The following is a 14560-nucleotide window of genomic DNA, read 5'->3' as shown; positions in this document are numbered from 1 at the left end:
CAGGTGCATCTCAATAAATTATAATATCATTAAAAAGTTAATTTTTGTAATTCAATACAAAGTGAAATTTGTATATTATATAGATTCATCACAGACAGACTGATATATTTCAAATGTTAATTTCTTTTAATTTTGATGATTATGGCTTACAGCTAATGAACCCAGCCATTAGGGGGGCACAAGCCAGTGCACTCTTAGTGCCGGTCCCAAGCCCGGGTAAATGGGGAGGGTTGCGTTAGGAAGGGCATCCAGCGTAAAACGTGCCAAATCAAATATGCGGATCACAAAGGAGAATTTCATACCGGATCGGTCGAGGCCCGGGTTAACAACGACCGCCACAGGTATCGTTAGCCGACAGGGTACCGGTGGAAATTGGGCTACTGTTGGCCGAAGGAGGAGAAGGAGAGGAGGAAGACGTCTACAGAGACGGCAGGAAAAGGAGCAGTGTAGGAGAGTAGAGGTTCGGGTTGGTACTTTAAATGTTGGTACTATGACGGGTAAAGGGAGAGATAGCTGATATGATGGAGAGGAGAAAGGTAGATATGCTGTGTTTTCAGGAGACCAAGTGGAAAGGGAGTAAGGCCAGGAACATTGGAGGTGGGTTTAAACTGTTTTATCATGGTGTGGATGGGAAGAGAAATGGTGTAGGGGTGATTCTGAAGGAAGAGTACAGTAAGAGTGTAGTGGAGGTGAAGAGAGTTTCTGATAGGGTGATGATCGTGAAGGTGGAAGTTGAAGGATGATGATAAATGTCATCAGTGCCTATGCTCCACAAGTTGGCTGTGAGATGGAGGAAAAGGAAAGATTCTGGAGTGAATTAGATGAAGTGGTAGATGGTGTACCTAGGAAAGAACGATTGGTGATTGGGGCAGACTTTAATGGGCATGTAGGTGAAGGGAACAGAGGTGATGGGTAGGTATGGTTTTAAGGAGAGGAATGTGGAAGGGCAGATGGTGGTAGATTTTGCTAAAAGGATGGAAATGGCAGTGGTGAACACGTATTTTAAGAAGAAGGAGGATCATAGGGTGACGTATAGGAGTGGAGGAAGGTGCACACAGGTGGACTATGTGCTATGCAGGAGATGCAACCTGAAGGAGATTGGAGACTGTAAGGTGTTGGCGGGGACAGTGTAGCTAGACAGCATCGGATGGTGGTCTGTAGGATGGTTTTGGAGGCGAAGAAGAAGAGGAGGAATGTAAGGATTGAAAGAAGAATAAGATGGTGGAAACTGAAGGAGGAAGAGTGTAGTGTGAGGTTCAGGGAAGAGGTCAGACAGGGGTCAGTGGTGGTGAAGAGGTGCCGGATGATTGGGGAACTACTGCAGGAGTGATGAGGAGGCAGCTAGAAAAGTACTTGGTGTGACATCTGGAAATAGAAAGCAAGACAAGGAGACGTGGTGGTGGAATGAGGAAGTGCAGGAGAGCATTAGGGGAAAGAGGTTGGCAAAACAGAAGTGGGATCGACAGAGTGATGAGAAAAGTAGGCAGGAGTACAAGGAGATGCGGCAGCAGGTAAAAGGGATGTGGCGAAAGCCAAGGAAAAGGCATATGAGGAGCTGTATAAGAGGTTGGACACTAAGGAAGGAGAAAAGGAGTTATACCGATTGGCCAGGCAGAGGGACCGAGCTGGGAAGGATGTACTGCAAGTTAGAGCAATAAAGGATGGAGAGGAAATGTGTTGACTAGTGAGGAGAGTGTGTTGAGAAGGTGGAGGAGTATTTTGAGCAGCTGATGAATGAGGAAAATCACAGAGAGAAGGTTGGAGGATGTGGAGTTGGTGAAGCAGGATGTAGATAGGATTAGTAAGGAGGAAGTGAGAGCAGCGATTAAGAGGATGAAGAATGGAAAGTCGGTTGGACCAGATGACATACCGGTAGGCGTGGAGATGTTTAGGAGAGATGGCAGTGGAGTTTTTAACCAGATTGTTTAACAGGATTCTGGAAGGGAGAGGATGCCTGAGGAATGGAGAAGGAGTGTGCTGGTACCGATCTTTAAGCATAAGGAGATGTGCAGACCTGCAGTAACTACAGGGGAATTAAGTTGATCAGTCACACCATGAAGTTATGGGAAAGAGTAGTGGAAGCCAGGCTGAGAGAAGAGGTGACCATCTGTGAGCAACAGTATGGTTTCATGCCGAGGAAGAGCACCACAGATGCCTTATTTGCTTTGAGGATGTTGATGGAGAAGTATAGAGAAGGACAGAAGGAATTGCATTGTGTATTTGTGGATTTAGAGAAAGCGTGCGACAGAGTGCCAAGAGAGGAGTTGTGGTATTGTATGAGGAAGTCAGGTGTGTCAGAGAGGTATGTGAGGGTGGTGCAGGACATGTATGAGGACAGTGTAACGGCAGTAAAGTGTGCAGTAGGTACGACAGACTGGTTCAGAGTGAAGGTTGGACTGCATCAAGGATCGGCCCTGAGCCCTTTCCTGTTTGCAGTGGTGATGGACAGGTTGACGGACGAGGTCAGACAGGAGTCTCCTGGACTATGATGTTTGCAGATGATATTGTGATTTGTGGTGAGAGTAGAGCAGGTTGAGAAGAGCCTGGAGAGGTGGAGATATGCGCTGGAGAGAAGGGGAATGAAAGTCAGTAGGAGTAAGACAGAGTACATGTGTGTGAATGAAAGGGAGGGCAGTGGAGTGATGCGGTTGCAGGGAGAAGAGGTGGAGAAGGTGGAGGAGTTCAGGTACCTGGGGTCAACAGTGCAAAGTAATGGAGTGTGTTAGAAGTAAAGAAAAGAGTGCAGGCAGGGTGGAGTGGGTGGAGAAGAGTGACAGGAGTGATTTGTGATAGTAGGGTATCTGCAAGAATGAAAGGGAAAGTTTATAGGACTGTGGTGAGACCTGCGATGTTGTATGGATTAGAGACAGTGGCATTGAGTAAAAGGCAGGAGGCAGAGCTGGAGGTAGCAGAGCTGAAGATGTTAAGGTTCTCGTTGGGAGTGACGAGGATGGACAAGATTAGAAATGAGTTTATTAGAGGGACAGCACATGTAGGATGTTTTGGTGACAAGGTGAGGGAGGCGAGATTGAGATAGTTTGGACATGTGCAGAGAAGGGACATGAATTATATTGGTAGAAGAATGCTGAAGATGGAGCCACCAGGTAGGAGGAAAAGAGGAAGGCCAAGGAGGAGGTTCATGGATGTGGTGAGGGAAGACATGCAGGTAGTTGGTGTGAAAGAGGCAGATGTAGAGGACAGGATTGTATGGAGACGGATGATCCGCTGTGGCGACCCCTAATGGGAGCAGCCGAAAGAAGAAGAAGAAGATGGCTTACAGCTAATGAAAACCAGTATCAGTATCAAAATTCAGTATCTCAGAAAATTAGAATATTACTTAAGACCAATAAATAAATAAATAAATAAATAAATAAATAAATAAATAAATAAATAAATAAAGACACAGAAATGTTGGACTACTAAAAAGTATGAACATATACAGAACTCAATACCCTGTCGGGGCTCTCTTTGCATGAATTAATGCAGCAATGTGGCGTGGCATGAAGGCGATCGCTCTGTGACGCTGCTGACGTGTTGTGGAAGCCCAGGTTCCTCTGATGGCGGCCTTCCTGGTAAAACTTCCTAGTAGACGGCTGTGCTGACCTTGGACTTGATAAACCCAGTGGACCAACACCAGCAGATGACATAACTCCCCAACTACTACTGACTGTGCAAACTATACACTGAACCGCAAGCAACTTGGATTCTGTGCCTCTCCTCTCTTCTTTGGACCTTAATTTCCAAAATTATCTTTTATCTGAAAAAAGGTCTTCGGCCCACCGAGCAACAGTCCAGTCCTTTTTGTCCTTTGCCCAGGTAAGACACCTCTGATGTTGTATCTTGTTTAGGAGTGGCTTGACACTGTAGCCCATGGACTCTTAAAGTACTGACTCCAGCTGCAGTCCACTCTTTTTTAATCTCCCCCAAATTCTTGAATGGACTTCATTTCACCTTTTGCTACTACTTTTTTCTTCTTCCATTCAACTTTACATTAATGCACTTTGTGAACAGCCAGCTTCTTTAGCAATGACCTTTTGTGTCTCGTCTTGATGATAGTCTTCTGGACAACTGTGAAGGCAGCAGTCTTCCCCCATGATCGTGTAGCCTGAACCAGACTGAGACACCATTTAAAGGCTCAGAAAACCTTTGCTGGTGTTTTGAGTTAATTAGCTGATTATAGTGTGTAACCACGAGTCTCCAATATTGAACTTTCTAACAATATTCAAATTTTCTGATCAATTTTCTGTGAATTTTGTATTTTCATTAGCTGTAAGCCATAATCAACAAAATGATAAAAATAAACACTTAAAATATATCCGTCTGTGTGTGATGAATCTATATAATAAACAAGTTTCACCTTTTGAATTGAATTACTAAAATAAATCAACTTTTTAATGATATTTTAATGTAAGAATTACAGACTGCCTCAACCCAGATTCCACCCCACGCTATATCAAATTAAGCTCATCCACAAAATGGCTTAAATATGATAAAAAAAAAGTAGTAATTTAGTACGATGTAGAATTTCTGTTGTATCAATCTTAATCATTGTCTTAATTTAATCAGTCTGGGAGAGGCAGCAAGCCATCAAGGACTATCTCCAACCAAAAGGTGTCTGAGACCATTTTACATGTATAGGACAGGAAGAGCTGTATAATGTTATTACCAGAGCTAAATCAACAACATGTCAGTTAGATCTCATTCCAATTCATCTAAAGAAGGAAGTGTTATATACAGCTGGTGAGCCTCTTCTCAACATTATTAACTCCTCACTATCGTCAGGTCACATCCCTAAATCCCTCAAGTTAGCAGTTATTATGCCCCTCATTAAAAAACCTAATCTGGATCCAAACATGCTATCGAATTACAGACCAATTTCAAATCTCCCATTTATGTCTAAGATTTTAGAAAAGATTGTCGCTGCCCAGTTATGTTCCCACTTGCAAGAGAACAATATCTTTGAAGAGTTTCAGTCAGGTTTTAGGCCCCATCATAGCACAGAAACTGCCCTAGTTAAAATCACTAATGACCTGCTTTTAGCTTCAGACCAAGGCTTCATCTCGCTGTTGGTTTTACTAGATCTTAGTACTGCATTCGACACTATAGACCAGGGGTGGCCAACCCGCGGATCGCGAGCCGCATGCGGCTCTTTGGCCGGTTTCATGCGGCTCCTACGTTCATATCGATTTTTGTGTGTTTGATTTTGAATGTGCGTGTTTGCTTTGCTTACGTTCAATACGGTATTTTTAAGACTTAAATGGGCTTACCCCTACTGGGAAACTTTGCGGTATATCAGACCTTGGCATGAGGCCAATCATAAATTACAGAGATGCACCGAGAATTTTCGGAAATACCTAAATCACCGAAACAACACGGCAGAAACACAGTTGTAATGACGCAATAAAAAAGCGCAGCAGCACACGGTTATCTGGATAAGAGCAACATGTCTGCGGTGTGCGGAGAGCGATTTGCAAAACATGCAATGCTAAAATTTCAAGAGGGGGTGTATCTGCAAAGAGTTTCTCCAAGTCGGGTTTAATTTATCACCTAAAATCCAAACATCCCGATTGCCATTCTAAATATGAGAAGAACGCGGCGCAGAAAAGTAAAGTCAATCCGAGCATGCGCACTCCGTCTGTAGTGGACGTTTTTGAAAAGGCAGGAAAGTTTTCCAGTGATGGTGCCGAGGCAAAAGGCATAACACAAAAAATTATGGATTTCATTGCCTTTTGAATTGAATTTTCATTTCGGTGCATCCCTAAAATATTATCGTTGGTGTGGCCCTCTGACACAATTCAGGTTTCTCATGTGGCCCCTTGTAAAAATTAATTGCCCACCCCTGCGGTATATTCATCTCACGCACATGCGCATTTGACAAAAATACCGTATTACACTCAAGCGAAGTGAACACGCACATAAAAAAAAAACCCACAGTCTGTGTTTTCTACCATGAAACACGTGAAATCAAAGGATCGATCTGTTCTGACTGACACACGTGTGAAAGAATTGCTTCGAGTGGTAACAACGGAATACGAGGCAGATTTGAAGGGGATTGTTCAAGGCAAGGAATGCCAAAAGTCCCACTAAGTAACATGCATAGTAAAAGAAAAGCGCTATTGTAAATTATTATATTTTTGTTTGTGGACTTGGTTAAACTAAGAGTTTGTGTGTGTGAGACAGTGCACACAATGTTCATTGTTGAAAATTACTGTCCTGTGGTCTTAGAACTGTAGGAGTCAATTTCTGTCATTATGTTGGTGTGTGACATTTACAATAAATCTGGCTAAGCAGAGGTGTGTGTGTGTGTGTGTGTGTGTGTGTGTAATAGGAAGGGATGGGTGATGTTCATGTGTGCCCATGTGTATGATGTGCCTCTTTGCGGTAACACGGTAAAAAATGTGGCTCTCGGTCTCTGACTGGTTGGCCACCCCTGCTATAGACCATGATCTCCTCCTAGTACAGAATTACATCGGCATTCAGGGACAGGCATTAAGCTGGTTTAAATCCCACCTGTCCGATCGTTACCATTTTGTAGACTTAAATAGAGAGTTATCCAGGTTAATGCTAGTAAATTATGGCATGCCACAAGGTTCAGTTCTAGGACCACTGCTTTTCACAATATACATGCTTCCCTTAGGAAATATTATTAGAAGGCATGGAATTAGCTTCCAATGTTATGCTGATGATACCCAGCTATATATCTCATCAAAACCAGGCGATACAGCTCAATTAGTCTGCATAACTAAGTGTGTTAAAGAAATAAGAGATTGGATGACCAATAACTTTCTACTATTAAATTCTGATAAGACGGAGATTTTGCTCGTCGGCCCAAAAATCAGTATACAGAAGCTCCAGCATCTCAACCTGCATTTAGACGGATGTTCTGTAACCACTAGTTTAACAGTAAAAGACCTGGGAGTTATTTTAGACAGCAACTTATATTTTAAATAATCATATCAACCAAGTTACAAAAAGCCTTCTTTCACCTTAAAAATATTTCTAAGTTAAAAAACATGTTATCTACAGTACAGACCAAAAGTTTGGACACACCTTCTCATTCAAAGAGTTTTCTTTATTTTCATGACTATAAAAATTGTAGGGTCACACTGAAGGCATCAAAACTATGAATTAACACGTGTGGAATTATATACATAACAAAAAAGTGTGAAACAACTGAAAATATGTCATATTGTAGGTTCTTCAAAGTAGCCACCTTTTGCTTAGATTACTGCTTTGCACACTCTTGGCATTCTCTTGATGCCTACTTTAAAGAACCTACAATATGACATATTTTCAGTTCACTTTTTTGTTATGTATATAATTCCACGTGTTAATTCATAGTTTTGAGTCATAGTCATGTGCTTCATGTATTTCATATTCATAGTACATATATATATTCATCTGTATATTATATTCATAGTACATATACATCTGTAAATTACTGTTTATAGTCCTATAATACTATTCTTATTCTAATCTAATCTAATCTAATCTAATCTAATTTTGTCACTGCCACGCTGTTATGAACATTACGATCATAGTTGTCCTAATAATTATTTCATACACTAATTTATTTAGATGCACCTGTATATGGTGGTTGTTCAGCATGCTACATTAATTGGATAACAAAATTAGAAAACATGTCAGAGCCCAAACTTCTTTACTTTAACTTAAATTACTTTTACCAGAGCCTTTAAAAACATGAGTATCTGTACTTTTATTTGAGTGAACAATTTGTTTAATTTTGCCACCTCTGGTTAGCATGTAAAACAGAGACAGACAAACACATACCTCCACTGTTCTGCAGCTCTCTTCCAGCAGGCTGATGATGGCCTGAATTCTGTCATTGTTTCCCACCAGCATTGCCACACCCTCTGACAACTCTGCCTACAAAAACATTACACACATTACATACATGCATACAATAAAAAGAAAGTGGTATAGTCATTTCAGTCATATTCTGTAGCTAGTCCCAGATAAAGCAAGGCCAAAATGTTTTACTTATATATTTACTGTAGATGAACACTGCTGATAGTGTAGCCTACAACAGAAACAAGCAAAGCAGTGGTATGCAGACTAAATTTACGTTTGGTCAGAAGAAACCCTTTATCTATACATCCTTGTCATTCTGAGCTTAAAATGTAAGTCTACTAATAACCTTAGATACCTTCAGTTTTCTCACATATGCTGGGTATTATCCTTTAATCTCTCATAAAAAACAAAATGCAATATGATGGTTAAAACATTAATAACATCAGAAATTATGTTTTCAGTGCTAGATAGGGATGTAATGATACACAGTGACACAATGCGTCATTTTGCAAAATTGTGATAACGTGCATCATAATGGCATTGTCACTGTTATTTACATTGTGTATAAAATAAATATTAAGATTAAATAGTTTTGCAGATTGTGAACTAAAATGTCAAACAAATTTGTCTTAATACTAATCCTAATAGAGTTGAAGAAGAAGAGGAGGAGTGTGAGGACTGTATAATTATAAGAATAATGGAAACTGAAGGAGGAAGACTGTAGTGTGAGATTCAGGGAGGAGTTCAGGCAGGGATTTTGTGATGGTGAAGAGAGATGTGGCTAAAGCAAAGAAAAAACATATGCGGAGTTGTATTAAAAGGTGGACACCAAGAAAGGAGAGAAGGATTTGTACTGATTGGCCAGGCAGAGGAACCGACCTAAAAAGGATGTGCTGCAACTTAGAGCAATAAAGGATGCAGGAAGTGTGTTGACTAGTGAGGAGAGTGTGGTGCGAGTATGGAAGTGGATAGGATTAGAGTGGAAAGTCGGTTGGACCAGATGACATACCAGTAGAAGCGTGGAGATGTTTGTGAGAAATGGGAGTGAAGTTTTTAACCAGATTGTTTAAAAAGAAAGCGTACGACAGGGTGCCGAGAGAGGAGGTATTGTATGAGGACGTGAGGTGTGTCAGAGAAGTATGTTTTCACACTGTCCTAATATATGTCCTACACCCTGACATATATTAGGACAGTGTGAAAACAGTGAAGTGTGCAGTAGGAATGACAGATTGGTTCAAGTTGGAGGTGGGTTTGCATCAAGGATTGGCTCTGAGCCCTTTTAGTGGTGATGGACAGATTGAATGACGAGGTTAGACAGAAGTTTCCATAGACCAGGGGTGTCAAACTCAAATTCACAGTGAGCCAAAATTAAAAACTGGGACGAAGTCACGGGCCAAACTCAATATTTATTAAAAAATTGACTGCAATTGTGCATGTTTTTCGTCTCTCCAGATGTGTAATGTTGAACCTTTTTATATGGAAACAAACTTTAGTTTTGCATAAACACTGAATCTGGAACAACCAAAGTTTAATATTATAAACACATGAGAAATTAAATTTAAAATAAAACACACATCAGTGGTATTCGTTTCTTATTCTCTCTCTCTCTCTCTCTCTCTCTCTCTCTCTCTCTATCTATAGCCTTTCAAATTCCTTTTTAATGTAAATCTTTTTTCACAGACCAACAACAAAACAACCAAAAATAATAATAATTTCCTTTAATTAAAAAAAGAATAAAAACAATCTTTTAACCATTAACAGTTCATGCCTTGGAGTAGAAAAAGAGCATAAAGACAACATTCATTCAAGCTCAGTTTGCTACACTCTGATTTACTCTGATTGGTTGAAGTCAGATACCTGCATCTCTTCTTAGATACCTGGCATCATGTCTGGGTTTAGGCTCTGAGCTGAGCATCATGTCTGGGTTTAGGCTCTGAGCTGAGCATCATGTCTGGGTTTAGGCTCTGAGCTGAGCATCATGTCTGGGTTTAGGCTCTGAGCTGAGCATCATGTCTGGGTTTAGACTCTGAGCTGAGGAAATCCTCAGGATTGAGTGAAGATGTTCATCAGTGAGACTCCTGAGTGGGGTTTTGTTCATCTTCATTAAAGAGAACAGTTACACACACAGATATGTGCTGCTGAACATAGAGAGGATTTGAGCAGCTTGGGCACGGAGTTGGAGCAGTGTGTCGGGGAGGAAACATGGAAAATGTGCAACACACACAGAGTCGTACTTTGACTTGAGCGTGTCTCTACACTGGAGTTCAATCAGATCCATTTGGACGCTTTCCACGTCAACCACAAACGGATTACTGAGCAGTTCAAATCTGCATTTCTGGGCTTTAAAGTCGGTAAATCACCGGGTAAATTCAGCGCTGAGTACGCGGAGTTTTTCAGCTTGAAGTTTTTCAGCGGTCTCAACTGACGCGCCCGCGCACTAACAAAGCATTCTGGGATTTGTAGTATTAGCGTTGTATGCGCTATACACTGGCAGGCCAGCTCTAATACACACATGATATGATCTCGCGGGCCAAATATAATTACACCAGATTTGGCCTGCGGGCCTGAGTTTGACACCCCTGCAATAGACTATGATGTTTGTGGATGATATAAGACAGAGTATATGTGTGTGAATAAGAGGGTGGGCAGTGGAGTGGTGTGATTGCAGGGGGAAGAAGTGGTGAAAGTGGAGAAGTTTCGATGTCGATGATCCGCTTTGGCGACCCTTAATGGGAGCAGCCAAAAGAATAAAAAGAAGAAGAAGAAGACAAATGTATTTAAATCATGTAAAACATGTAACACACAACATAAAGTATATGCTTTTATTTACTTTTGATTTTATATGCATATACCAGTTTTTATCATGTGACTTGCTCAAGAGGAAAGTACATTGGACCTCTAAAACACACTACTGAGTGGGAAGAAGGAATAAAAATCAGCTTCTACAAGTCTGAGGTCAGAATTCTCTTCCAGAATATAGTGGGATGCTCAAACCAAATTAGGAGAAAAATGTTACGCCTGGTAGAGGAGAAGCCTTTATTTTCACACTAAGCTTGTTAGGAAGCTGGGATATGTGCACAGATCAGACATAATACAGCAACCATGTATCCAGAATTCAGAGTTTAACTGCTGAGCCACCGCTGCCCTTGAAAATGTAAATAGTACAGAAGAGTATAGATGTATAGAAGTGGCTGGACGTGAAGGTAAAAATTATTTTAAAAAAGCAGTTAAGATCACAGTTTTTGTAGCTAAAGCTACAAGAATCTAGCAAACTACAAAAACTTAAGTGAAGACTGTTAATTTTAACAAACTGCCATGTAGAAAACTGCATTAATTTTTTATTTATATATTTGGCCTTTTTCATATGCTCTTATTTAAAATCAACATTGCTTTGAAGTTTCTATTAATAAATATAGTCTAATAATGTTTTACTGGGTCACAGACCTAAAGTGAGATCAGTTGTAAGAACTGTTGTGTAGGTAGTATAGTATGAAAAACACAGGGACAAAAATTTATTTAGACAAAAATTGTATTTTAATACTCCATGAAGTGGTAGACTTCATGATTCAGCTGTTTGGGAAAGGTTTAGTGCATGACAGAAGTCCCAGAATAGACTGTTAATGCAAGAAAAAGTCTTAATGCATACCTTCCTTGCATAACAACAATAAGAGATTGGGGCCATTTGAGCAATGCTAGAGAATCAGAGAGAGTGTGGTGCACTGTTCTACATTTGATACAGGCTGTATTCTGGATCAATATGACTGGGGAGCAGAGGATGTGGTCACGCTCTGGTGTGTAAATGGAGGATGGAGTCAGGGAAAGTGAATGTTAAAGACCTAGTGTTCTGAAGTGAGTGGACACAAAGATAAAAGGGGAGAAATTAGATACATGAGAGAGAAAGAGCTGAGCAGCGCAGCATGTGTGTGTATTACACACACACACACATGCACACATAATAAAATAATATTTAATTGGACTGCACTTTTTCCTTGTTTATAGCACACTTTCGCTGAGGCATAATTTCGATTTACTGGCCTGATTACTGGCAGACCTGGGAAATCAAGAAATCACTTAGAGACAGACAGGTAACAACGTGATTGACTTTGCAGATTCATCAAAGGATTACAAAGCTTTAGGACTCCAGTGAACCACTGTGAGAGCCATTACACAAATGAAGAAAACTTGGAACAGAGGTGAACCTTCCCAGGAGGGGCCATCTTACCAAACTTACCCCAAAATAACAACAACTACCCCGGAGATCATAAACAAACCCAGAACAACATCTAAAAAACTGCAGGCCCCACTTTGCCAAAAACCATCTTGATTATGCCCAAAACTTTTGTGCAAATATTATGTGGACTGATGAGATAAAAAGTTAAACATTTTCAAGGTCTGTGTCCCATTACATCTGGTTTAAAACTAACACAGCATTTTTTAAAAAGAACATCATAAAAACAGTCAAACATGGTGGTGGTAGTATGATGGTCTGGGGCTGCTATGCAGATTTAGAACCTGGAAGATTTCCATTACTAATGGAATCATGAACTCTGCCCTCTATCAGAATATCCTGCAGAAGAATGCCTATCAGTTCATGAACTCAAGCGAAAACGCACTTGGGTTATGCAGTAGGACAATGATCCAAAACACACCATCAAGTCCACTATTTTATGGCTCACAAAAAAAACTAATTGAATCTTTTAGAGTGGCCTCGTCAAAGTCTGGACTTCCAATTGATATTCTGTGGAATGACCTTAAACAAGCCGTTCATGGTCAAAAATCCTCCAATGTGGCTGAATTAAACCCAGCAGGGGACAGCAAAGATACATATAAACAGTGCAGTAAACTGGGTTGACGTTTGTCTTACCTTCTGGCTCTCATAGACAGTATTGAGTGGTGCAACTTCACAGTTTTGATGAGCACCAAACACTTTGCACAAAGAACAGGTGGGAGCAGAACAGGACAAACAATAAATGTTTATCTTCTCCTCCTCATGTACCTCGCACATCATTACAGTTGGTTTCTGCTGCGGCTCTGCTTTATTATTTGTACTGTGAGAGAGAGAGAGAGAGAGAGAGAGAGAGAGAGAGAGAGAGAGAGAGAGAGAGAGAGAGAGAGAGAGAGAGAGAGAGAGAGAAAATGTTATTTATTTAAACATTAATTTAAATATTTCTGATGATCATCACCAAATCATTGGGTTTTCATGTAGAGTTTGATGGTAAGCGGTAGGTTTATTTACACCAGGGGTTCTGCAGTCCACTCTGTTCCACTCGGTGGCCGAGAAGTGCAAAACACATTAACAAATCCGAAAACAAATTAACAAATGCAAAAAACAAATTTACAAATCCGAAAACACAACGACAAAATTCAGACAAAACGGAAAAGGTAGGTATAGTTGAATGGAATGGTGAATGGAAACTTACCGATCATTGGACGAGACACCTGTCATTCAACATATACATTGTTAATTTGTTTTTGGATTTGTTAATGTGTTTTGCACTTCTCGGCCACCGTAAGATTCAGACAAATTTGTATAGCTTTTAAATATTCCATTTTTTTTTACATTCCACTGACATTAACCACTACAACCACTCTTTTAAAGAGCCAAGGACTCAAGAAAAGTTAAACATCAAATACATCTTCTAGCTAATGCATAGTCCCTTTTGCTCTTTAAGACAGTCCAGATGTGACTGAGTAGAATATGTTCTGTTAAAGATATGACTGATTTCCTGTATTTTCTTTGGCTTGGTGGAGTGGTTTGTATTGTTATTGAAGTAAAGTACAGAAGTACCTGATTGTCTCCTGCTTGTACATGTCAATTATGTTTTCCACAAGCAGATTCCGTTGTAGTCCATAAACACCATGACGATCTAGAACCACTTCGTGTCTGCAGGAAGGGCATCGAAATCTACCACCAGAACTTAATGTAGAACCTCCACGTGTAGGCAAATAAGGATTTGAAGCCTATAAAGACACATACACACACATACACACACCAAAATACATAGTGCAATCAGTCTTCTTTTCAGAATCAGAATACCATATACTTCCAGATATAAATGAACTTTAAAAACTAAATAAATTAAAAAAAATAATAAAGTTAGACTTCTTCACTTAATCATTTAGAAATTGGACACGCCACTGCAGTTTAATGGCCATCTGTATCATGTTTCCTCTTTATTTTATAACAAGCTAATTAGATAAAAGGTCTGGATCTGTTAATAGGAACACTCAAAGGTGTCCCAATTATGCACTCATAAAGGCCATCTTTAGGTAAGAAAATCGGCCTATAAAAGAGATGGCAGTGGCCGAAATAAAAAATTTGGTACATTCTTATAAAGAAGGAATGCACTGCCAAGCTCAATAATATTAAAAGAAATGGAAGATCACTAATGTATATGATTACAGAACTTCTTGTTTGGTGATGGAAAAACCCTTTCACAAAAATTGGCCATATAAAGAAGAATGCAGGGTATCATTGTCAAGTTGACAATCAAGCGACCCCACATACTATTTGTTTAGTTTCAGAGCAATACTTCAATATGTAGCTGTTTTTGTTCCACAATAGTAAATCAGTGTTCAAAAACTTGATCCAATCATGAAGAAAACCATCAGTAGACAGATGTTGCTTATGAAAAATCTAAGATAAGTTCAGTATCAATAAGTGTGACTACCTCGATAAAAGCAGAATCTGTATGTGCCAAGATAAAAGGACATCAGCCATTACCTCAGAGTTAAGAGAGTTAGATGC

General features: G+C 40.0%; 1 protein-coding gene across 1 annotated transcript in view; it reads right to left on the bottom strand.

The window, feature by feature from the left end:
* trim55a (tripartite motif containing 55a) overlaps window positions 1–14560 on the bottom strand; it is a 29191-nt gene that overhangs the window by 12787 nt on the left and 1844 nt on the right. The window contains exons 2-4 of the mRNA XM_046877026.1: window positions 13601–13773; window positions 12677–12860; window positions 7792–7887 (exon numbers count right to left, since the gene is read on the bottom strand). Of these exons, the coding sequence (XP_046732982.1) occupies window positions 7792–7887; window positions 12677–12860; window positions 13601–13773 (453 nt within the window). The remainder of the gene's footprint in view (window positions 1–7791; window positions 7888–12676; window positions 12861–13600; window positions 13774–14560) is intronic.

Source organism: Silurus meridionalis, chromosome 20 (genome assembly GCF_014805685.1).
Source record: "Silurus meridionalis isolate SWU-2019-XX chromosome 20, ASM1480568v1, whole genome shotgun sequence".
In the NCBI taxonomy this organism is placed as follows: Eukaryota; Metazoa; Chordata; class Actinopteri; order Siluriformes; family Siluridae; genus Silurus; species Silurus meridionalis.
The sequence above is the reverse complement of the archived record's forward strand: the minus strand, read 5'-3'. Positions and strand labels throughout refer to the sequence as shown.